This window comes from Pagrus major, chromosome 4, assembly GCF_040436345.1.
Source record: "Pagrus major chromosome 4, Pma_NU_1.0".
NCBI classification, from domain to species: Eukaryota; Metazoa; Chordata; class Actinopteri; order Spariformes; family Sparidae; genus Pagrus; species Pagrus major.
Genome location: NC_133218.1, coordinates 36313905 through 36340779, shown reverse-complemented (window position 1 = coordinate 36340779; position 26875 = coordinate 36313905). Strand labels below are relative to the sequence as shown.

Here is a 26875-nt window from a genome sequence, read left to right as displayed (position 1 = left end):
TACAGCGTGTACAGTTCTGATGTGTTTGAGGGTAAAGTGCTGCTGTGATTGATTTTTATTTTGGTTGAAGGTGAACAGGGTTGAATTGACGTGTGCGTGACCACACTGTTCTGTGTTACTGTACGTTTACAGTGGTTCTGTTTCTATATATTTTTAAATAAACATAATTTAACCGAGTAAAACAGTAATTTGGTTTCTCCCTGCAGAAAACAACATTCAGCATTTTCATAACTGTGGAGTTTTTGTGTCCAGCAGCCTTTTTGAAAACAGACGGTAATACTTTCTATTACAACTTAATGATCTCATCTCAGTTGGGGAAACTGACACCAAAGGAAAAAAACAGTTCTTGGAATCGATACGTCGGATTGTGTCACATTCTGCCTCTCATTAGCGATAATTGGCGAGTTGAGACTGAACTGGATGACCCAGTTCCTCATTAGAGATGGTTAAAGAGACGCCAGAAGTGACGATCAAATAATTATAAACTCTCAGCGATTTGAGTGACATTCAGGCTTGACCTCCCACCCACAGTTGAAACTGAGCTTTTGTTTATATCAGCAGGATGCCCTCGGCCTCATCAACACAGCTGACCGGACTGCGTTCACATGAGTGCACCGAGATATTTTTCACTTCATTAGACAATCTGAACTCGTGCGCTGATATGATCTGTGTGCTTAAAATAAACTGCTTCACATGCGGTGGTGGCAGGTTGACACGTCACATTTATTCAAGAGCAGCTCGGGCTGATTTTGCATCGATTTCAACATCCTGCAACCGGAAATTTGGAAAGTGAACAAAGCACGAGCTCCAAAAAAAAACAGTTGATACACAGTTCTGCAGTGGTGGAGGAAGTCCTCAGATGTTTACTCCAACTAAAGTAGCAATACTGCAGGGTAAAAATACTCTGTTACTCTACAGTCGAAGTACTACAGTCAGATTACCAAAAGTATTCTTATTATCATTATGCACAATGGGCCATTTCAGAGAATTGTGTTTTCATATACAGTATATACCATATCTATGTATATCAGTGGATTTTCGCGTTCATCACTTCATGTTTTGCTTAACTTTTAATAATATATCATAATGTATTAGTTTATTTATATTTTGTATTGTTAATCTCAGTCTGCACATTAACAAGTAACAAATACATGTAGAGGGCATTAAGTATGATAGTACGATAACACTAAGCGATATTTATTTGCCTCCAGTAGAAGTATGAACAAAGTAGCATAAAATGGAAATATTTAAGTAAAGAATAAGTACCTCAAAATTGTACTTAGATACATTATTTGAGTACTTTCCACCACTGCTGCTATGTTATTTGTGTGTTTTCATAATATACTGTTTTTTTTATAGTTGGTCTCAGGTGTCACCACTAGAGGGCAGCACTGTTTATGTGATTTTGAACTTAAAGAATGGACTGCCTTTTTGTGTGTGTGTGTGTGTGTGTGTGTGTGTGTGTGTGTGTGTGTGTGAGAGAGAGAGAGAGAGAGAGAGAGAGAGAGAGAGAGAGAGAGAGAGAGAATATGCTTAGTAATATATCCTCTATGCTGATGACCTGGTCCTGCTACCCTCAAAAGAAGGTTTACAGAGTCACTTATTACAACCAGTAAAATACAGTCAAACCTGTTGAAACCCGACCGTCAGCCAACATGCAAACTACAGGGAAAAGATACCAGTTTCACAACCAGAATAAACTTTGTTGAAGAAACAAATGCCACATCTACAGAGGTGACCAAAGTACCAACAAAAAAAATACTTTCAAACCACGAACATTAGATTTGTGTTGTACATCTTTTCCACTGAGTCACAATTTATTTTCCTCTGTCAGGAGCAGTGATAATCACACTCACAGCCATCACGTTACACGAGGTTTGCATTTGTATACTTTTGTTTGTCATTGACACACAACATGAGCAGAGTAAACACAGGGAGAGCTCTGTGTGCCTGTCCACACGTTAATCTGCATGTGTTATAAATCAGCTTCACTGCCTGGAGCTTTTGTCTGGAGCTCGTATATTGAGCGGTTTACACCCAACAATGTAATTCTGAGAGAGCAATCTCTATTTCAGACTGTATCATTTGTCTCCCGCTCCGTCTCTCCATCCATCATGCTCTCAATCAGCCTCTGCCTCTGTCGCTCTGTCTGTTTTCGCGGTGTTTCTGTCAACATCTCTATCACTCATTCTTTGCCTCTCTGTCAAATTATCACACACAAACAAATGTTCCTCCCGATGGGCGATTGCTGCAGGTTCGAACTGTCTGAACGTGTGAAAGAAAAAGCCCTCACAGACACATGCAATCTCTCTATCGGAATTGGAGGTAATTCCCAGAGGAATCAATAACAAATCCCTCGCTGTCTGGAGAAAGTATTACTGTTCAGGTGCCAGATAAACAGTCTCTTTGTCGGCACGACCACCGAAAATGTTCCTGTTTGTCCAGTGGTTTTACAACGTGTGACAGATTTTTTCATTCAATCCCTCTTAGTTGAATTTAAAATATGTAAAAATGGCCAAGATAGGAGTTTCTACATTTCAACAGCAAAAAGGTTTAGCAAGGATTTCTTCTTCTCACTTTGCAGACGACACATGACCAACTACAAGAAGAGGTGACAGGAAGACGTTTGTGTATTTTGTTGCAATGTTTAGCATGCTAACCAGCTAGTCCCAGCCCGTCCGGGTTAAAAGCTACTGTTCTAGCAGTGTAAACACAAACACTTCTCTGGTGCGCCAAGCTCTCAGCCCAGACCACTATCTGCACGGCTAACTGAGCTAACTATCTAACGTCAGCTACAGTTGGCAGCAGTTAGCAGTTACTCTGGTTTTATGCCACCCCCTATTTGTTGTGAGTAGAAATTCAACAAGTGGACAATTCTTACATATTGCACCTTTAAAAGTCTTGAAGAAGGATTTTTCTTGTGTGGACAAGTTGTTTATCTGACGAAGCATGTTGAAAAATGAGCACAAGTTTTGCACAGCTTGCTAGAAGTTTATATGTGTCTATTAAACGTACAATATGTAACTTCTGCTGCGAGGGGCTCAATATCAAAACAGAACAAGAGACCAACACAGAGTGTTGAGCGGAGGGCCGGTTGGATCCGGCTAGAGAGTCTGAATTAGAGCCAGACCCTCTGGAGGAATAAACACCTGGAGTCACATCAGATTCTGCTCTGATCCTCAGCCGTATACTGACGAGAGGAGAGCTCAGAGATTACTTTAAAATTTTGGGATTAAAAAGTGGATTTATCTTCACTCCTGTTTATCAACCTGACTGCAGCAGTGATCCGTCTTTGTCGGGTGTTGAACTTTACTTCATGAGCGTTATGTTACAGCGAGGAGAGGGGAAAAGAAGAAAGAGAACTAGAATCTCTGGTGGGTGCAGAGTTCAGTGATTGACCTGAATTCAACAAGTGGGCATCCTGTGCCGGAGTTTGCTAGTTTGCAGCTAATATACAGTGAAGTAATCTGATTATTTCAGTCGTGCTCAAATGATCCTGCAGTCAAACTCACTCACTGGTGACGACCACACCATTAAATAAACAGCACTGCTGATGAAAATCTATCAGATGACTCAGACAGTGTTGTTGTTTCAAAGTTTTATTCATGGTAAATTTAGTGTTGTTCGCTGACTTTAATTATAGTGATGGGTGACCACATGAAACACACCATTACTTTGAGTAAACTTGTTTATTTCTCTGGTTTGAACATTGTTGGAAACATTTGGGATAATGTGAGTACACAACTCAACAAAATATATTACAAAGATCTAGTTCTCTTCAAACATCTTAATGCAGAAATCTTACATATTTGATGATAGTTGATTTTCCCCAATTTTGAATTATTTTAAATTCGTGCACACAACGTTCGGATCTTGTTCAAATAAAATAAATATCTTCTAGATAAAACAATATTTCGTTCACACACACACACGATACAAAATGAAAAAAACAAAACAAACGTAAACATGAATTCTTGTTGAAGATATAAGAGGTGAAAAGTAAATATTTCTATTTGGTCATTTCATTACTTTACTTTCTTTTCTTTAGTTTCCCTTTTACATGAACTGGGGACTTTGACTTTTTGGGGACCCAGAAATGAAAATTCAGTGATAATCTACACTCTCGTGAAGATGGAAAGTCAGTGAAGTTTGTTGTCCACAAAACATTTCTGGAGCTTCACAGCAAAACAGTGTCACAGCGTTCTCATAAACAAGTGAAAAACTACAGCTTGTCCGGCATAACGCAAGTCTCTGAAAGCCCTGAGATCCGAAATTGATTTTAAAAAGATGTTATTTACAACCTCTATGCGCGTTTGAGCTCATGCACCCACTTCAGACGTCAGTGTGCCAACACTTTTAATGAAGCAGCTGCAGTGAAGATTTGAGCTTAAATAAGGGTGTAAATAAAGTCTTTTCAAATCGATATGGGATGTCGGGGCTTCCGGAGACTTGGATTACTCTGGATAAGCTGTATGGAGCCATTTTATGGTTTGTTTACTTCGTGTTTACAGAATGCTGCATCACTGTTTTGCTGTTTCGTGGACTCAAACTTCACCTGATTTTCTGCATGGGTGAGGAGATAATGACTGCTGACCTGTTCCTTTAAAGTTTGCTAGCGATGTGTGCGCCATGCAAAAAATAGCTGTACATTGTTTTCATTTCACGCCTAATCTGAATTCATATGCGTGCACGTGACGTCATCAGCTGCTCTATTGACAGTGAATGGGAGGCTGTTGGCACGGCGACAGATGTGACAGTCACTCTCTGCCTCATAACTACTTCCTCTGCAGCTGGATTAGGTTTCATTTTAAGCACCCTCCACCCCCGGCCTGGCAGGTGTGGCGTCACAGATGGCTGTCACATCCACGTCCCTCACTAAATATTGACTGAACATCATCTTTTTTTAAAAATAAAAAAAAATCAAAACATGAGTGTTATGTAAGAGACTCCAGGCGCACTGGACCAGCTTTAAAAGAACAAGAGGCCACTCCACTGCTTTACAAAACAAGATGATCCACAGTTTATTATCTATTATTATTTATCATCATGACTCATACACAAACATTCATCTGAAACAAAAATAGTTCAAGTTCATAACACAGGTTTTGGATTTGCCCAGACGAAGAATCACTATAATACTCCCGTTATTCTGCAGTGCTGTGTGTGTGTGTGTGTGTGTGTGTGTGTGTGTGTGTGTGTGTGTGTGTGTGAGTGTACTGTGCATTGTGGGTTATTTCTCAGCTCCTATTACATCACAACAATGTTTTTTTGTGGTTTCACAGACATAAAGTGGATCTGAATATTTACAGGAACTTCATGGTTCTTTGTGGTGTTCTCATCTCCTGTCCATCACCATAATATCCTGCAGAGACTTACAGTTTTCTGTGATATAATATGCTTTAATACTTATCATACAGGGCCGTAGCTACCATCGAGGACACTGAGGTCATCCGGGAACACTTTATAATATCTGTCATATCATTAAAATAAACAAATTTATAGTTAATCAAACTTTAGTTCATAGTTATTTCACTGTTAACAAGCAATTCAATGCTTTATAAACTATTTAATCACAACTGTTTGCTGGAAAGTTGCAACTGATGTTTGTAATACTTTGTAAGTGGTTAATAAATACTGTGTAGTTCATGTATAAACATTATTTAGACGCCATTAGAGAGTTGAAACTGATGTTTTTAACATTTACAGTTGATTTATGAATCATTTCATTGACTCTTAACAGTGAACTAAATCTCATGAACTTTAAATTTACCATTTATTAACGATGGTTATTATAAAGTGTTGCTCTTCGTTTTAGCAAAGAAATAAGTTTAATGCATTTAAGTCATTGTTACTTATCTTCTTCTTCTTCTGCTGCTGGATTTTGAGTCCAGTTTCCATCAATGTGCTGCAGTGATATTATTTTCTAAGTGATTATTGGTCCAGTCAAAATGCAAAGAAATGCATCGATTTATACTACAGGTGGAGGTGGAGGTGAGGGGGGCATGACCTCAGTATTTCTAACCTCCTGGCTACGGCCCTGCTCATACTGAACTACTATAGTAATCATTAGGGTTGGGCAGTCACCGCGCCTGCTCCTCAGCTGCATCATAAAAAATATAACAGTAATTACTGTACAAAGGAATCAAGTGACAGTTTTTTTTTTCTTCTTTTTTCTCCCCGCATCAGCAACGCTACATTCAGATCCGATCCGGCGAGGCTCATAAGCACTTCAGCAGGAAAAAGTTGCAGAAAGCTCCCCGGGGACAGTCGCACATCTTCCCGATCCGAGCGCCTTTCCTCACGGCGCACTGCTCCCCGACATCACACTGAGGGAGAAGCGACAGATGGAGGGTTAGATCGATTCATTTCTCCCTGCTGACACATGCATCAATCAATACGGTGTGTATCACAATGTATGATATATATATACCGTTGGGACTTGGCCGAATTTCTTCTCCCATAAAGGCAGTCGTTTAGCCTGCAGCTTTTCAAGAACTTCTTGGAGAGCTCCGAGCTGCGAGGACACAAAATACAAACAGACGCTAAATGAACGTGATCTCGTTATTTCAGAAAAGTGTTATCTGAGGAGCTAATTAACGAAAACACTGAAGGAATGATTACATAAAATAAATACGTATGCAATGTTATATAATAATACATCATATTGTTTTATATAAGTGTTACAGGTTTTGTTTAAAATGACACAAATCGAACATATCATTATCTCATTAGAGCAGAAGTTATGTTGCAAAATTCTTAAATGCATGGATTTTTGAATGGAGTTTGGTTGATAATTATGGTCACAAACTGGAGTTTAATGGCCACATTTTGAGTATTTATTCAACACAACATAACTGAATCTCAAAGTAACATGCAAAATATGTTAAAAAAGAATAAATCAAAAATAATTCACATGATGTGATGAAATAATGCAAATCATTTCTCTCTGGAAGTTGCACAGTCTTTTTTTTTTTTGCATGCATGCATGCAACGCAGATGTAAATCTTACCAGCTGCTTCTCGCTGGTCAGGTTCGGACCTTTTGGATAAAAGTCCCGCAGCGCTCTTGGGCTCAGCTCCTCTTCCGACTCGGCGTCCACCACTTCGGCTGCAGCGACGCTGGAGAGCAGCAGCAGCAGCGCGCAGAGGAGCGCCCCGCTGAGCAGCCTGGAGCTCTGCATGGTCCCGGTGCGCGGCATCATGTGTCCCCTTGTCCCCGTCTCAAATAGCTCGCTCCCCCGCGCCAAACACCTTTTTATCTGACTCCTGCCATCTGCTCGCTCCACCTTATCCTTTGATTTTTTCTTTTTGTCATGCGTAACAGCCGCCCTGGGTGAGTCATCCCGTAAAAGTTGCTGGGCAAAATATGCCTCAAAAAAGTCAACAATAACAACAGCAGCGCTGCCAGGGGGGTCGTTACTGGTGAAGTAATGGATTACTCCTTACTTAGACGCTGATTGGAGGGTTTAAACTGATGAGGTCATCTATATGCAGTGTGCTGAGCATTAAGACAATCAGCTGGATGCAGTTTGATGTCTGTATCTGTCACTGTTGTCATTATGAGATTATAATTTTACTCATTACAAGCTCTTGGACTGCTAATCTCTGCTGGATTACAGCCTCAGGGATTCACTTCCACTTTAACTAACAGCAGTGATGCCTGAGCACATTGCTTTACTTAGTATTCCCTGTAGCAGCAGCAGTAACTTACAACATATTACTTTTTTTTTCCATTATTACCTCAGAATGACATTTGCAGCCTCTCCTGCATTTAAACTCTGTGACGCAGTTCAGTCCTCTCTGCTGTGAATGATGGAGGAAACCAAACAGCGCTGGTGTTAAAAACCCTCCTTCTTCTTTTCTCCCTTCAGTGATTTTACAGGTTTGTCACCTTGAAAGTAGTTTTGACTTTCAGAGTTCACCTTTTATCTGATGTGCAGGGCTGAGCCGTGATTACCAGCTGCAATCAAGCGATCATTGAGAGGGGAAGGCTGATTTATCAAACTACTGAAGTCATTTGTGCAGCAGGTGACCTCTAGCAACAACATTGGCACTCAGTAGAGCGCATACCTCCACCAGGGCACACCAGTCCCCTTTAACTCAGTCAAACCTAATCCAACACCAGACTCGACTGCCCTCATAATCTCCACTGTGTTGTGGAAGAATAATAGAGAAGAGAAGCACTGATAAAGTCGAGCTGGAATGAAAAATGCCTTTTTAACCATTTGAGATCACGTCCACGGTCACGTTGTGCACCGATTTAACATCGTATTTTATCGAGACAATGTAACAGCTAACAGTGGCTAACAGCTAACAGGGGCTAACTGTACCAGGCTCCAAGGGAACAAACACAAACTCTGAGACCCAAAAAGCTAACAATGTGAAAGACACGTGAGCATCACAACCCAAAATGCAAAATGACTCGGTTCACTGTCGCAGCTTGGACCATTCGCTCCGATAACATTTGGAAAGTCTAGAGGTGCAATTCAAGTTAGCGGGGAGCTAAACTGGAAGTTAGCCGGCTCGGTCGGGGGAAGTCTGTAGTCTTCCCTGGAAGTCAAGTTTTTTTTTTGGCTTCAAGCACCACTGAGCAACTTTTATAGGAATGAACAGGGCTCCATCTCTCCATCTCTAATGCTGTATTCAGGTCTCATAATGCGTCCATGGATGAGTAGTTTTTGAGTAATCCAGCTGACAAACCAACAGACACAGGTGAAAACATGACTCTCCCTGGCCAAGATTTTGAAAAAAGGTCAAAATTGCTTGTTTTTTCTCTTAGAATTATTATATATAATGTTTCAAAACACAAAGTGTTGTGCTGAATGATAAAGAATCTAATTGTTAGTCTCTGTGCAGTAAATCTCTGATAGCATCATAATTAATAATGATAAGAAAATGAATGAAATAATTACTCTGAGCTTCGTATCAGTGATAAATGATGTCAGGAAGTAGAAGCTGGTGGAAGTGAGAATAACTGCAAAGCAAAACAAAAATATGATCAGCTGCACTGAACATGTTCTCCGCCCCTCGGCCACAATATGATATAATTTTACCTCTTATGCAACCACTGATCCCACTGTGATAATGCAAAGGATGAATGTATACACACACACACACACACACACACACAGTATGGACTGCTGTTGTTGCATGTATTGTGTATTTAATCCTGTGCCGGAGTTATTCAGGTTCACTGCATTGATCGCTGGTTTCGGGTCCGTCAGCAGAGACGGAGACGAAGGAGCAGGAAGCTTTGATTGTGCTCCAGGCTGCATGACTCATGTCTCTCTCTCTCTCAGCTTTTTAATGAGTGAGACACCAATTTAACATTTCATTCACAACAACCAGGCGATTCCATTCACCGCCACTAGTTCATTAGTTTTTTTTTTTCACAATATGCCTGACAGTCATCTGCCGAAGGCTCACAGTTCACGGAGACACTCGCCTCGTCTGATTTGTGTCTCGGGTGGTTTCGGTGTTGTGTTGAGGACGTCAGGGGATTCTGGCTCAATCTGCTCTCAGATTGTGTACCAAGCATGAATAACAACGGTGTAGCTGAACAAATTATATTTAGAGCTCGCTGACTCAACACTTAAATAAATGTAAGGTGTAATAAACCGTACGCCTCGGTCACAGAAACTTCATTTATAAGCTGGTGGGACAAACAATCAGAGCATGTCCATGAAAAAGAGTTTGGAAACCTGTGACCACTGATTTTTTTGGCCACTTGGGGGCAGCACAGCAAGCCTCAACTGACATATCATCACCTTATAAAGTTGGGACGGCAAGTGTGTCAGCAAGAGGAACGTTAGCATTCATTTATCCCTGTTTCTGTTCGCCTGATGAATGTAAGGCCACTATTCAGTTTCATTTTTAGCTCCGTTTTGGTCTCCTGAGAAAAATATCAGCTATTTTTTGCTCCGTTTTGCAGTGGCATGATCTGTGTTCAAGTTCTGGATGTTGGCGCTTAAATATTTTTTCATCTGTCTTTCCATCATCCAGTTGAAAAATCAGCTCTGAATCACGAAGCCTGGATGTCACAGAGAGATTAAAACTTCCAGCTTTGTGATCGACGGCAAGTCGCTAAAACAAATATTAATTTCATAACCCCTGATAGTTGAATTCAAATGTGTTAAGTTTGCCTACTTTTCTGTCTCTGTTTCAGTTGGCTGAAAGTTTGAAAGTGAGACTGAAGTAAAAGATGTAAAAAAGAAAAAAGAAATAGTGGCAACAGTATCTTATCACCGGCCTCCACAACACTCTCACTCTCAAGTTTGCAAATACAGCAGCTCGGTCACATCGAACTATATGACTCTACCTTCCTCTCTAGCGTCAGTTAGCAATAATAAATATGCAACATCTGATTAGACTTTTCAAACTAAAGCTTGCTGACAAACACTCCACATATTGGGACATAGTATGACTTTTTAATGTTATGTCATGGCATGGTTAGGTTTAGGCACAAAGAAAACGTGGTCAGGTTTAGAAAAGATCGTACTTTGCCCTAAAATAACCACACTCTTGGTCACAAACAGGACGTGAAAACCTGTCTGCCCTGGGAAAGCGCAGCGTATGACCTATCCAACCATCCCAACTTGGACACTTGTTGCTCTTTATGCTACTGCACTAAAAAGATGCTTCAAGCAACTACAGCATCAAACCTTAAAGCGTCAGGCCGCTGACCAGGCTGCTGTATTTGCCGCGTTGTGAGTGAGAGCAGGCTGACCTCCATGCTGCTTTTGTGACCCCTGAACAAGACATACCATACCTTTTTACCTACGTTTAAAATAAACCTGCATATTTTGGTGTAAAAATGGAGATTGTGTTTGTCTACTGTTTGGTGCTTGGCAGGTGGACAGCAGGTTTATCAGAGCTTTCCAGTGAGAGTTAATCAAAACAGCGACGTTTCTGCCTGTAAAACCAAAAGAACGAGTTGAAAGATGCTAAAATGCTCCGTAGAGCTGAAGGTAACTGTTACAGGTGCATCGCTCTGAGCTTCCTCTTCCTGTTTTTTCATTGTACATTGATAAGTGTAACTTGTGAAAGATTTGAAACTGGGTTTTGACAGCTCTCATTTTGTTCACTAGTTCACCATGTTGTTCCTTTTCTTCTATTTTTAGTCAAATAATTTGGAGCAGTTGCCCCAAAAGGCAGCGGAGCCTCAACAAGTTCACAGATTTGTCCCTCCGATCGTCCACTGTTCGAGAGTTTATTGATCAGTTGATCCAGCTTGAAATCAGTGAGGATAATTATCAAAAAAATCCCACAGACACTTTGAGTCTGACTGGCTTTTTGTCCTGAGGGGAAATAATTCATTCAAATCTTATTAACATTCAGAAAGACACGTAGAGGAACACGAGCCCTCATTTACACCTGTGCAGAGTTTACAGTTTTCTAATAAAAACTGGAATATAACATTTACACCTACAGGCAGTTGTAAGAGTTTCAATTTAACTGGAGGAAAAACCTTTGTGCTGGAGCAACCAGGAGATATCTGGGCAAAAAGTTTCCAGAGTTTCCTTTTAACCTGACGTGCAGGTTACTGGACGGTGGAGGCAAAACCAGATAAGTAGAGTATCATCTTATACATGAGGTTGCACATAATATTTGTCAGCTGAAGCCAACCTGCTGATCTGCACACACCCAAAAGATAAACCACGTGAGCTCACTGTGATCTAAAGAGAAGTAAAGGTCCAGATCACGAAGCCCGGATGTCACAGAGAGATTAAAACTTCCAGCTTTGTGATTGACGGCAAGTCGCCAAAACAAATATTAATTTCATACTCCCTGATAGTTGAATTTAAATTTGTTGTTGTTTGCCCACTTTTTCTGTCTCTGAAGAGTTCAGTTATCTCCTGCAGCAGTTTCAGCCCACCTGTTGCTCTGCTAACAGCAAACAGCAGGAACCAAAAACAGCAATAACAGATGTGTTGGGACGGAGCTGAATGCTGAGCTGATGTTTCATACATCCATCAGAGACATTCACTTCAAGTCTGTTGCCTTCGATGACACCACAGTCATCATATATTGTATTTACTCTTATTCTTGTCCTCTTTAGTTTAATCTTACTTCTGATATGTTTGTGCAAATACGTCATCTATAACACGTCTGTCCGTCCTGACAGCAGGAACTGTTAATCTGCCTGAGATTTATTCCTTTTTCCCTGGTGGACCCAAATGCATGAGACACAAGGCAGGAAGGCAGTGGATGAGGATTAACTGGATCCCGGCAGTACCAGGAACATCAGGGAAACAGAATCTAGACAGAAGCAGGATTACAGACAGGAACAGGACCAGCAGGATCAGGGAAACACAGCAAATGACTTGGCAATGACTGAACAAAAGACTGGACTTAAACACAAACTAAACTAATGAGGGGATGAGGTGCAGGTGGAGTGAGGTGGAGAAACACAGGTGAGGGAAATGAATGGAAAAACACTAGAAACGGGCGGGGCTGACAGGCTGGAAAAGGCTGGAAAAACACTGGAAGGAGTGAAGTAACGCAATGCAGCTGTGGAGGGAAAGCAGATTGAGTGAGGAACTCAGGTAAAAGGGCGGGGCTAATTAAACAGATACAAGACAGGTGTGGAGGGAAAAATCAGGCTGGTGAGGAGCACGAGATACAGAGATTTTAAGTCAAAACATGATCTTTTTCAAACTCTGACCAAGTGGATTTTGTGCCTAAACCTAACCAGAGCATGAGCACAACGTTGTCACCTTAAAATATAAAATTGAACGTAAAGAAATACAAAGTTTCAACATTCAATGCTTCAGTATTTCAGTCTCATGAGTGGGTTGTGTGCCCTGTAGGAAAGCTTTTTTTTTCCTCCACTCATTTATTCCTTTAATCACTGGAACATTGGACTCGGTGGTTTCCCCTCATCAGGTTAATCAGCTCACATGCTGCCCTGTACATTTGTTACCCGGAGTGAATTAATTGACACCAATTCTAATGAGTTCTCTGTTTCCAATATCTCCAACAGCTTTTAGTTCAAGAGGCATCTAATCAACGTGTGTGTGCATTTGTTATGTGCATGCTTTTGCTGAATATAAAGCGCCGGGCTCATTGTTTTTTTTTGTTTCTGGCCCGGTTGCTGATGCCATCCCACCCATTTCTCTGGCATCAGACGGAAACCTCGTCCTGTGGTCTCACATCCCCAAAATGTTTTCAGTCAGGAGCTATAAATAGACCTGCAACCTCTCCGCACGTCTAAAAGTCCAAAATGAGGACGGCGGACCGATGTGCAATCATGACGAGGGAAAAAAAAAACATAAAAATGAAGTGTACTGCAGGTGGTGTCATTAGATGTTGTAGGTGTTATGTTGCATCCCAGAGGCATAATTACTCTCCAAACCATTGAGATCTTGTTTTGGATAAATTGGGAGTTTTATGCAGAGTGTGAGGCAGCAGATTGAGGGGGGGGGGGGATTATTTGCAGAGCCCGGCCTTAATCACACCGATACGACCGCCGCTGAGCCGCCTTGTTTGCAAAGAGCGTCTCCTTTTCTGGAAAACACCTCTAACTGAGACTTGACGAGGAGGGAAGGAAGGACAGAAGGTGACATAAGAGGATCACGTCAGAGCTATTCTGTATCTCCCCCTCACACACACACACACACACACACACACACACACACACACACACACACACACCAGCATGTCTTCTCAGTGCTGCTTTTTGATTGGTCATCAGATTGCGTACCAGCCGGGCTCCCGCAGCAAAGAACCACCAGGGTCGGTGTTAATTCCAGTGGTGACTCATCACTAATTGCTCTATCTCGAGTTTCACGAGTCATCTGTGTGAAATAAGACGGTGATTAATGAGCATCATTACTGTACTGGTGTCAAGAAACTGTGATATAAGTTTAAAAACATGAAGCAGCCTCTTTAAGTTTGACTCCACCAGCAGGCTGTCACCTCTAATTTCATGACTGAGTGAGTCATCTGTGTTTCTGTCAATCTTCCTCCCTTTCAACCTGAACAACATAAAGTTTAAATGAGTGATTTTTTACTTCAGAAAACATTTCCCAGCAGATATCTCTACAGAAGATCACTTCCGCTGCAGATCATTTCAGGTTGCGTGCCATCGTGTCAAAGACGTTCGCTGCTGTGATGCTCCACCTCCCCTGCGTGCGATCAATAAAGTTTATCTGTATCACTTTCCAATAATGCACCCATAAAGCGTTTATAAAGAAAGGGCTTTATTAGTGCCACTATTAGAGTGCTGCAGGGATGACGTTTTGCAGATAGCATCGCCCTGGTCCTCTCCACTAACAGCCCTCAGGATTTTTCCATTAGATTTTCGATTATTGCAGAAATCAAGCACTGTGGCAAAACACAAGTTTATGATACTGAGATGTTTCATTCAGCAAAGTAATCTTCACAGATGAACACCACTTTTGTGATTTTTGTAAATGAAACCGCCAGAAGGAAAAAAGCTAACGTTTGGTGATAAACGATCGCATGACTTCAACATCACCACCACGAAGCTTTCCGACTACAACGTGCTACAAATTGATCGATCTATAAGTTGTAAAGTTGTAAAGATGAGTCTCCGTGTTCGACATGCTATCATTTAATCTGTCTTCTCATTTAGCCACTTGTTAGCAATCATGTGTTTTATGTTGTAGAACAAAAAATGTAAAAATCTTTTGGGAACCAGAAGTGCAAAATGCAAACTGTTTCAGGGTTTTAGGACTCGTCTCTGTGGCACTCTATAAGATTATGTTTCAGCTTGAAGGTGTAATTTGTAAGAAATGTCCAGAATACGAAGGTAGCTCCAATATTATGCTGTAGCTTTCTTTGGCTGGAGAAAATAGCTGCCTAGATCAGATGAAGCTAAGTGGTAGCTGAGGGAGCCTGCCTGCACCGCAACCTCTGATGATGGCGGGAGGACCTGTTGGTAAAGGGGCTCAGCAACCAGCCTTCCAGTGAGCACAGTGGACACCAGACTGGGACTAAACCTCTGAGACTGGACAGATACCAGTTTGGAGACAGAGGATACAGTACAGAGGTGGAGAGGAGACAGAGAGAGTCGGACATCAGCAGCGTGTAGAGCCAGAATATTTTCACATCTGACTGTGAACTGAGGATTTATTTGGACCGAACCAGAGGTGACTGTGGAGACAAACCAACACTGTTCTGGTGAGTGTTGCAACAATGTGAGGACTCATTCGCAAGACATGAGGAGGCAGGCAGGTGAAAGAACAAAAGATGAGCTTTAATAGCAAAGCTGAGGTTGAAACCCAAAATCCCAAAATCCAAATACAAAAGGCAGTCAAAAAAACGCTGACAACAAAAGACAACAAAAACAGAAGGAGCAGGCAGGGGCAAATCTGAGGATTAAAGAAGTATTAAAATACAAAAACGAAATCAAGTACAAACCAAAGAAGCAGTCAGGAGACACGGGACTGACAAAGAGAGAGGGGAAGACCAGGACTGAAATACACAGGAAGTGATGACTAATTGAACACAGGTGAGCAGGGAAAACGGCGGGAAAACAGACAAAGAGAGGAGGAAAAACACAAGGACCAAATTCACAGGAAGCTCAGTCACAAGGGAGAGAAAACAAGACAAAGACAGGAAGTAACACAACATGACACATGAGGATGAACCTTACAAAATAAAACAGGAAACAATAACTAACCCAAAACCCTGAAACCATGAGTGAGATGATTTTGTCATTTATAAAGCTAACAGCTAGGCTAGCATATCTCCCAGCTGAAGCTCGTCTCTTGAGGAACAAAGTGGTATTAAGAGACAGGTCGGGCTGAGGCTAGCTGGTTAGCATGCTAACTTCAGTATACATCCCAACATAATACATAGATGTCTCTTACATAACGTCAATACTGTTGTTTCTACACACTCTGTTGATAATGATAGCTCCTTTTTTATGTTTTAAACTAAAATGATGGCCCTCTCTTACAAATTGCCTCTTTAATGGTGACCTGCCACATTGTGAAGTGTTGTGTCTTGTTTCTATTGCACCCGGGTGGCCAAGAAATCAGGTATTGAAGGTTTAAAAACATCCCTTAAGTCATTATAGCTTCACTTTACCATCTAATTAACGGTCTCATGTTTAGAACCACGATTTAACAATCACAGAACAACAAGAGAAGATCGGTCAGGTGTGAAACAACGAGCCCTGCGGTCAATATAAGGAGGTTTCTGTATTGATTAGGTTACATGTTGGTGTGGTGGCGCTCTGTGCTGCCCGTGAAGCTGATGATGATGATTGGAGATAAATCAGAGCATCCTGCAGAGGCCGTCAAGAGTCAATCAGCAGTGCATCCAGGTGTGGCAAGGTGTGTTTAACGCAGCAGGAGGCGGTGGTCATGATTATATGAGTGATTTACTGATTGACAGACGGCCTGCGACAAGCAGCTTCTGGATTTTCTGTTTCAATGACCTTGAACATTGACAACAGACGCCCAATTAGACCCGACTGAAAGCACTCCAGTCCAAACCTTCTGGGTCATCCCAAAATTAAATATTAATTTTAGATTCTATAAAATGCCCCCAAACAAATTTTCTCACCTCTGTCTTTATTTGCTCTTTACCAGCTTTGGTGAGACGCCTCCGGCCCAATTTACGCGCTCAAGCAGCTGCTGATTTTCCTCCTGTCACAATAAATCCCTTCACTTGATCCGTCAGATATTCTGTTTTTCTTTTTATATACTCTCCTTTTAAGTGTTCCTGGTTTGATCTGACACAATCTGCATCATTATCACGTAGGGAGGAAGAAAAGCATCTGTTTCCAACCTGTGTGGGTGGAGGAGATGATTAATGCAAAAAACCTGCCATTAAATCATAATGCTAAGCCCCTTGAAGGCTGCCCGCCACACACTGAAGACGCAGGATGTTCGAGGCGTGGGCAGCCGAAGTCCGTTTTAAAACTGTCTGTCATGTCGCAGAGCATTTCAAGCGTATTAAAAGGGATGATGAAGCAGCTTTGATCTTCCCTCGCTGGGATAAATATTTGAACTTCAATGAACTGAAAGAAAGGAATACTGAAGAAGAGAATTTGAAAAAAGAGACATAATAAAGACACACGCTGAATAATAAACTATTCATGAGGGAAAAGTACCTTACTCCGCCCTTTTCCTTTTGAACCCTCAGGACAAAGCTGCAGCTCGCTGGATCGGTAAATAACATACACTTGGACAAGTTCACTCTGTCAGCCCAGCATCCTTCAGGGGCGCTGCTGTGCGTCACTGTGAGGTAATTAAGGGTTGTGGGTTCGGGACCTTTTCTGCTTCTGTCTGCCTACACGACGCACATTTGTCCTTAAATAATGCACGCTGTTCTCTGCTCTGTAATTGCAGTGTAGGGAAACAGTCTGGTGACAGTTTTTTGCAGCAATGATAAGAACTTCCCTCATCTCTGCTGCTTCTCTTTAATGTGTGTGTGTTTCTGCACGTGTCTCTGCACACACACACACACACACGTGCAGAAACACACACATGCATACTTAAACACAAATACACAATGACACGCAACAAGGAAACACACACACACATGCTATTCTTTAGCAAACAGCACACTGGCATTAGAAAGTTTTGTGTTTATCCTTAAATAAATGCTTTTAACAGATGTGCAGATTTGTTTCTTTATTGCTGACATGAGTAACTGATTAATCAGTGAGTCAGTTAACAGAAAATTAATCAACAAGCTTTGAGAATGATGATGATGATGATGATGATGATGGTCTACTCAGAGGACTCTGCTATTTGTAAGAAAAGTTGATTTTTTAGTCTCATTCCTAACTCGCTCTGGGATCCCAGAGCATTGTTATTTGACGAGTTGGGAACGAGGCTCAAAAATCAACTTTTACAAATAGCACCTTTTAAGCTGCTGTAAGCATCGTCATTGTCATAGCTGACTTCCAGTCCAGAAGTAGTACTTTACAGAGAAATTCAGTTGTTTCACTCTGTTGTTATTTCTTTTACATACACATCCTGCCCCGTATGAATGCCAGGGGTTGGGTGCCTTGCTCAAGGGCACCTCAGCCGTGCTCAGGAGGTGAACTAGCTCACTCTATATATGGTCTGAGTGAGAATCAGCAGTCCTACAGTCCCCAAGCTGAGTCCCTGCAGACTGAGCTCCTGCAGACTGAGCTCCTTCCACCCAGAGTTAGAGATCCCCTCCCTCCTCTCTACGTCACCACATTTGCACGACTCCTTTATTTTTCGAGGCGGTTCTCTTCGCCTGTTTCTCTTCTTCATGTGTTTTTTCTCCGCTTGGCGTGTTTTGCAGTATGTCACCAGGAGCGCTTGGATTGGTAGCTTACCCTGTTCCAACATGGTCGGTAAACAGGAAGGTCCTGCTCTCAAGACAAAAAAACACCTCCAGAGTGTAAAGGTCTTTAAGGTCACCATTATCATGTAGTTGGTTGACTTTACATGAGGATTTTTCAAACTTAATGGAGTGAATGAAATGAAAATCTTCCAGCATCTGAGCCATTCAAAATGTTGGTGGTCACTGCTGAGCTCCATTTTACTCAAAATGGGACCATCATTTACAAAATGGACACCATACTTTATTGAAGAAGACTTGAGAATAGACATTGAGACCATAAAATCATTAAGAAACATCTTACTGGGGTAATTAATCAAGTGAGATGTTAGGATCATTTCTCATAAGCTTACATAAAATTTGACTTCTTTCCAAAGCAGTGGATCATTGCCATTCATGCATTCAAGTTTCATGCTTTTTGTTTTATGTCATTACCAATTGAAAATCTTAAATATATATATATATATATTGAGTTCACATTGGGCTCTGTTGATCATCATCACAATCATCGCCACGATTCTTTCGTACTATCACTACAGTTTGAAGTTTCCACTGTGGTCACACAAGGTGTTTGCAGACGCCAGCACCTGAAGCTGATTCAGGATCAGCGTCTACCTGTTAGACAACAGGCACAATGAACATCACGTTACATAACAAACAGATGAATCATTGAATCTTTGTTGCATCATCATGTAGCTGAGCTCTACTGGGACTTCAATCAATTCCAATCTGAAGTTTCTGTCAGTGTCAGAGGTAGATACAAAGTCACTGCTTGCCACTCAAGATGGGAAAAAAAAAATCAATAACGTCTGAACTATTCCAGGCTTTTCACAGCCATAACGTGGCAACTCGAAGTGACAAGGGAGGTCACATGGAAAAGAAGAGCCAAACAGGCTGGAAATAGTAGAACGGCCTGAATGTCTTCAGGAGGAGGCATTTTTTATGATGTTCAACACAGAAGAAGAAGAAAGATTTACATGGGAATGAAAACATTTGTTGTACATTAACAAATATTTTACTGAGAGGAAAATCTTAACATTTATAGACTTTTGTTTGCTGCTTTCTGGTGACTTGAGTTCACTGCAGCAGCATTTTTCCCTTAAATACTTAAAATTTAACTTTTTTTTTGATTCTCATGAAATAATGCAGAATAACTGGCACCTCTTAATTGATCCCACTGAGCAAAAACAGAAACAAAAGACCACAATTCAACATGTCTGATCATCAGTACCATGTTTAGGTCATCCAGCCTTCATCAGGCGGGTTAATGCTCCAAGGTTGGATGACCAAAACATGGGATTTAAAGTAAGTGCCACATGCAGGCGGCTGAAGTTGAGGGTTCAAATCCACCCCGTAGCTTTTGAATTTGACTGTCATAAAAACTTTCATTTTGAACCTCAAGGAGTCCTTCAGACGTCTGTAACTGAAGTTGAAAAAATGTCTAAAAACTACGCCACAAAAACTTCCTCCCCGGCTCTGCAGTGGAAGTCTTTTCAGCGTCCTCACAGATGTTGAATTGAATCTTTTGGACATGTTTTTGCTCAGAGGGCTTAACCACATCCACAACCGTCCGACCAAAGGTTGCTGGGAAGGAGCAGCAGAGTTGTTTGTTACGATGCACACTGAATTTGTATCGCCTGAAATTTCCTCTCGTGCTGTGTGTTGACTTTTACCTGCTTACAGTGAATGAGCTGCGGTAGAAACACACTTAATAATGACAAGAAGATTAATACGCAGCTTGACAGCATCACTCCTGAATCAATGGAGGCAATCAGCTGATGCATAATTAGGCAGCTCGGTGGTGAAGCTACGTTCAAAAGCTGCTTACTTTAATTCATGTAATTCTGGGACGAGTTTTAAAGCATTTTGTTTCACTACCAGAGAGCGGCAGCAAAATGAAGACATTTCACTGACAGCAGCCCGGAGAGACATGTTTTTCAAGGGGAACAAATGTTGGTACAAGTTATAAATGTTTTCTGCCACGCTTTAAAATCCTCGCCTGTCCTTTTCCAAAATGTTTTAGCTTTTCACCGTACATTCATTCCAACCACTTTTCCTCTTTTCCTTGCCTGAATGTTAATATTTAAACATGACAAATATGATAATGTGGCACCACGTTTGTGCCGTATAATCGTCTCCTGACAACACTGTGAATCTGAATTTCAGATTCTGTGTCCATGTCATGTTTTTTTTTTAACACTTTGATATTTTAAGGAAACATCAACATCGGAGCTGTCACATCAGACCGGTCACCAGAATAATATGGTGGCATTTTACACTTCTGAAAACCACACGCACGTTTGCACATGTCGTGCAAGGAATAATTAAATTTCTACCATATGAGTCACATTCAAATTACATACGGTGGCTTTCAGGTAGGGAGGCAGAGAGGATGGCGGTGGTATCACAGCTGCCAAGCCAGAGACGACTGTACGACACAGGGTTTCAACATTTGTAAATGTGAAATCACTGGATCGGGACATTTTACAGCTGTGATTGTGCAACAAAATCAGGAATTGTAAGCCAAAACATGGTCTTTTTCTAAGGGCCCCTGTCAACAGAGCTTTATTTTCTGAGTACCAGCGTCTTCTTACAATTGTTTCCAATGAGGACCGAGCGTCTGCGGCAGAATGCGGACGCCTACAGAAAAAGTGCTGCGCCAGGCGTCTTTTTATCAGAGCGCTCTGCCTTTTTTGGGCTTCAAATCTCAACTTGAGAAGGTAGAAATTAGACAGTTCAGAATGAAAAGATACAAGAAAGCACGGGGACGGTGTGGATTAAAATCAAGGATTTTATGTCTACATACAAGAACATCAATCTGGGACAAAAAACACCTGTGTGACATGATTATTTAAAGAACGACTTAACCAACAGCTGAAGCAATAAAATCAGACTGTCAGTCATTTCAGCAAAGGACATATGTTTATTTTCAAATGATAAAGAGCAGCTGTAGTCATGGAGCTGGAGTTATGACTGTATGTTGGGACGAAAAGGAAGAAATAGTGTGACAAAGCTCCTGCGAGTCGAGGAGGACGGGTTGGTTTAATAAGCCACAGAAACATTGAACCCTGACACAGGAGTCCGCCGCTCGCTTCCAGCTTCCTCCCGACTGTCCAACAACAAATTTTGTTGGCCAATTTGGAGGACAGATTGGAAAATAGAGTTTTTTTCTGACCTCCAGTCAGACTCAGGTTGTCTGAGGGGCGACAAAAGTTTAAAAAAGGGCAGCGGAGTCACCAGAAAGTCAGGAGGCAATTAAGGTGAAACTTCCAGACTGGTTAAGATAAAACTGTTTTATTGTGTGACAACTAACAAACATCTGTAATAAAAACACACAGGGAACTAACTACATTTAGGGGCAAGCAGAGGCCAACTCATTTTCTAGAACATCGGGAAGCCTACGGGGCACAACAGAGACTTTCAACCAGAGAGGGCAGTACAAGAACGACTTCTCAGCCTGGTGTTACATTCAAGACCAGTCAGTTTTATTTATACAGCCCAAAATCAGAAGTCACAGTGCCTTGAGGGGCTTTACAATCCGTACAGTGTTGAACACCCTCTGTCCTCAGATCCTCGATTCAAATCAGGAAAAACTCTCTGAGTTTTAATTTATCTGTGGTTTTGCAAAAACGTTCTTAGCTAACATTTATTTTGGCAGTTGGGTTGATGAGAACGATCTTTCCCTCAACCTAACCAGGTGGTTTTGATGCCTGAACCTTAACTGTAGTGTTGTCACGTAAAACAGATGATAAATGTTCGTTCTGCTGACCGAGGCGTTAAATCTGAAACTCTTCTATGTGTTTTAGAGGTCATTAACAAACAACATATTCTGCATTTCTCTGGTCAGGCTGAGGCGAAGTTATATTTGCAGTTGCGTTTAATAAAAGAGTGAATGTTACTCGATGAAAGTACACAACCAACCACCGACCTGACCTCCACAGTCTGTCTTACTTCTCAATCTCAACTTCCTGCACTGACTGATGCTTCGTGGTGCGTCACAGATTTCCTCCAACCTCTCAGACACATTTTGAACACCTTGGAGGAGAAAATGTGATGAGTTTCCTGGAGCTGCTGATCCCCAGGCTCCCCTCCTGACCTCCAGCACTGCCCTCCACCCCACCCTGCCCTTCTCTGAGGCACCGTGATGATGAATCCATGTTAGCAGCTTTCCTCCAGCGGTGCAACCTCTCAGGATCATTATAAGCAGAAACACCTTTCAGAGAGCCATTAAGACGAGACGAACAAGCTAACAGCATAAGTGGAAAAAGTGAACTTCTGTCCAAGTCTGTCTGAGTGTTTCCATTATTAGAATTCAGGCGTGAGCGTCAGCACATTTTTACATGTTTTCCCCGAGCTCAGATCACAGACTGACGAGAGGCACTTTGTCATTTTGGAAATCCTCAGCTGAAATACAAGTTGTGAGCTCAGTGCTCAGGAGAGTCTGGACACCTTCGCTCGTCAGGTAACAACTGTCAGGAAACAGCTGACTGCAGGATTCTGATTCTGACATGTTGGGATTTATTCTGAAACATCTGCTGCTCATCGTCCGAGACAGAAAAAGATTATATGTAGGTAAACCTGTGGCTTAACAAAGTATTGTCTGTGTAAATATCAGAGAGAGAACAGAGCTGATCGAATCCCTCCTCCGTACCACCACCTGTATTAAATGTGTTATGTATCAGACGTATAAATGCTGCTGAGGATGCCGGAGTCTGGTGTCACTGCCTCTTTAGATTATGAAGATCCTCTGAGCACCCAGCCCAGTATGAATTATGTTCTTAATGGATGATTCTGCACCTCATGATTTAAGTGTTAATACAGTTAGTCCAAATACACACTGATCCCTGTCTCGGTGTCAGGAGCACCGGTGCCGAAAAAAATGTGTTTTTCTTATTTTGGTCTCTTCTTCACATCACAGGTCATTGATTTCTGTCATATGTCGGAAACTAACACATGATTTGGTTCAGCTATCAGATGATCTTTGTGTGTTTTTGTTTCCTTTTTCTTTGTGGCGTCGTGGGTGGACTTCCGGGGGCATAACACACCCGAGAGTGTCGGCCAGCTCAGCCGGCTGCGACCTCATCATTCATGTTGCCACGCCGTTAGTCCAATTCCTCTAAAGAAACTTTTGCAAAGACGTGAGTCACTGCACCCACTTTTTGAACATCACTGATAAAATCTGTCACCATATTTTAGATCTGAGAGACTTCCTGCCCCGGCTGCACATCATCCCCAAAATCCCACATACTGTATGTAAATAAACAATATGGCTCCAAGTTTACTTTTTGAATTATTTTTTATTATCTAAAATATGGACAAAAATTCCAGATCTGAAAAGTGAAGCCAATGCAACAGTGCTTTAAACCTGTGCTCTATCTAATGGCCAGCAGGGGGCGACTCCACTGGTTTCAGCCTACATTACCCACAATGCAACCTAGCCACTGAGTGACATCACTAGAAGCATGTATCAGATTACATGCAGCCTCATCTTTATACTATTCTTTTTACATATGCAGTCGTACGCCACAAGACCTGACGAGTTACCCTTTCATTTTCTTCTCTGCAGCATCTGGTGGAAAGACTTAAAGCCACAGCTGTAGATTCATCCCCATAGTTTGAGAGAGATGGTCACAGGTCATACAAAGTGTTATGTTTGGGTGTCTACATACTTTTGGCCTTACAGTACATCAGCTAACTAATGCAGGTCAGCAGGCAGCTGTCTTCAGTTTGTCTTTGTAGCAGGATCAGTGTAAATGAAACTCTCACAGGAGAACATGATGTATTCTCACTAATCAAACAGTTTACTACAGACACAGCCCGACCCTGCTGATGTGGTCATGTGACGTACCGACCGATAAATGTGACGAGGCTTTAACATCCATCCATTTGTTACACTGACACATAAAAGCAGAAAAAAAGCCGCCGTCCAACAAGCGTCCAAAACTAATTAACGTTCCTACATAATTAATCGTGGAGAGCAGCTGTTATTAGAGTTGTTGTAATGACTCACATTAGTCACTGAGGGTTTTCTCTCTTTCCAACTTAATGTCTTTTCTGTTTGACAATCAAACCAGAGTAATGTCTCAGTGAGGAAATTACACCAGGGCCCAAAGGTCAGTAGTGACCAGCTCTAATCCCACTGATAAATCATCACTCACGTCGGACTGGAACCGACACGAAAGCTTCACGAGACGAAGCTGAACAGAAAACAAAGAAAAAGTGTCCGTGTTACACTTATAAATACACACTGTAGTTCTACGAATCAATCGAACGCTCATATTCAGAGAAACATGTTAAATGACATTTTATTATTCAGACTGCAGGAAGCACTTTTATAAAATGTCAAGGTGAAGACTGCAATTTCTTTAATTTTGGAGCCTCTCGCTTGTCACTTTACTTCGTTTCTAAATAACAGCTGTTTTGAACGTCGTTAACACGCCATGTGACATTAAAGAGCGGCTTCACTCTGACAGATATGGAAGGAGAGGTTTTCATAATGGGTTGGCAAATAAATGCCAGACTTTTGAGGGTTCAGAGTTTTTTGCTTGACCTTTGAACCAGGAGCTTTCAATCACGTCATGTGGCCTTCAGCTGTAGATGGAGTTCACTCAGCTGTCACAGGATATAGTAGATGTTTACATGTCCGTCTTTTTCATGAACGATAAGTCTCAGAAATAATGGGAACATCTGCAACTGGACGAACTCCATCTGATGAAGGTCATGTGATATGACCGAGAGCTGAATGGACCTGGTGGTGAGATTATGTGAGGAAATATATCTAAGACTGACAGTAAAAACATCACTTTAAACAAAACCAGTTCTGCAGCATGGGGGCGAGTTTCTACAATCATAAATCAGGATATTTAGGACTGATATATGATTTATATTCTGCAGCAAAAGGTGTGAAACTGTGCGCCACCAGCTGATTGTTGAAGTGTTTTGGTCTGGAGTGAGAAGAGTCCTGGTACATGATGGTTTCAGACACTTCACACAATCCTGCCAATTGTCTGTCCTTTGCCAGGTTGGATTAGAGATGATTCAACTGAAAACCAGGAGGAGCAGAGCCGCCACACAGCAGGAGCCAACACAGGTGTCAGTGGGCATTATTGAAGAAGCAGCGCCATCTTCTGGAAGCGACCGCAGTCGCACAGGATGGAGGGGGAGATGGAGGCATTTTGCAAAATCATCCCAGTTAGATTTTATTTAATCTGGTTTCTACTTTGTCTTTAATTTGTAAAGCAAATAAAGGGGAGGAGTTTTGAGCTCGTCTGGCAAATGTTTTGTTAAACAAATAAACTTGCATGCATGTTTGCAGATGAGCGAGGAGAACAGTCTGATACAGGACAGTGATGGGCCTGGGAATCAGTCTGCTCAACATCTGATCCCTGTTATCAAAAACTATTTATAAGTTAATATGCCTTCACTGCCAAAACAGAGTACAGCAAAGATCAGGCTGTTCCAGGCTGCAGGAGGATATTTTTTAAAATACTCGACTCTGCTCAGGACTGTGTGGACAAGTACAAACACCATCAACCTCAATCTTGAACCTTTAACCCACATTAACATTAAAGGTGTGTGTTTTCCCCTCAGCTAGTAAAATTGATATTTTCATCATTGAGTTTGGTAAGCAACATGTTGATGAAGGTTCTCAGTCATCCAGGTCACGGTAAATCTAAGTGCTGTATCGTAGGCAGCTGGACTTGTTTCAGTTTGTTGAAGACGGTTCACCTCTCATCCAAGCGGCTTCTTCACTTCTAACTAACTGGAGGAGCTGCAGGCTTTTAAACTCTGTGTGGGAGTGTCCTTACAGAGTCGTTAAGGACATGTGAGCTCTGAGTTTCAGAGTCGTTAGGGCCACTTGTGGGTCGTTGATTCAACCAGCCTTCACGTGGGTTGCTAGAGCTAGGTGAGTCCAGGTGTGAATGGCTGTTAAGCGTCTGGGGAGAGAACTCAGTACTGCATCGTAGGTGGCTGATAAGTAATGTCCACCTCCTCTGTTCAAAGACGGTCGTTCCAGTTTGACACAGATGGATTATTTTACTTCTCTTTCAAACCATCTGTCTTCTCTGGACAAGATGTTCACATTGTTGTCCTCGGAGGAATGATTTGTCTCCTTCAGAAGAAAGTGGACAGCAGAGTCTGGACCTGAGGAGTTGGACCTCCTGTGTTGTGCCATTCATTTATGGAGGAGGTTGTTTTGTCTCCTCAATGTACAAATCTGTGCAGTCCTCTGCATTGGACAGCATAAACTCCATTACTCTGTGTATTTCTGGGTGTTTTGTTCTTAGGATGGACACGTTTCTGCCTCAGCATGTTGGTAGGTTTAAAGTGAACCAGGATATGATGTTGTTATGTTTTCTCGTCTCCTCCTCTCTGTCTGCTCTGGATCTTTTAGCGGTTTTGACAAAGGTCCAGTTCTGGTAGCCACGGGTTTTAAGTGCTCCCCTGATGTGCTTCTGTTCCTTCTCCTTCCCCTCTGACTTAGTGGGCACGGTCTCAGCCCGATGGTTTAGGGTTGTGCTCCAGTGAGTGATGAGAGTCGAACAGCAAGTACTGATCAGACTCTATATATACTACTGTTT

At 41.8% G+C, this 26875-nt stretch overlaps 1 protein-coding gene across 1 annotated transcript; it reads right to left on the bottom strand.

Annotated features, from left to right (window-relative positions):
* Nucleotides 1-6218: 6218 nt before the first annotated feature.
* On the bottom strand, nt 6219-7201 carry cart3 (cocaine- and amphetamine-regulated transcript 3). The gene is made up of 3 exons (XM_073464728.1): nt 7010-7201; nt 6431-6514; nt 6219-6326 (listed from the first exon to the last, which is right to left on the bottom strand). Exons 1-3 carry the CDS (start codon nt 7199-7201, stop codon nt 6219-6221), a joined length of 384 nt encoding a protein of 127 aa, XP_073320829.1.
* Between the last annotated feature and the right edge of the window lie 19674 nt (nt 7202-26875).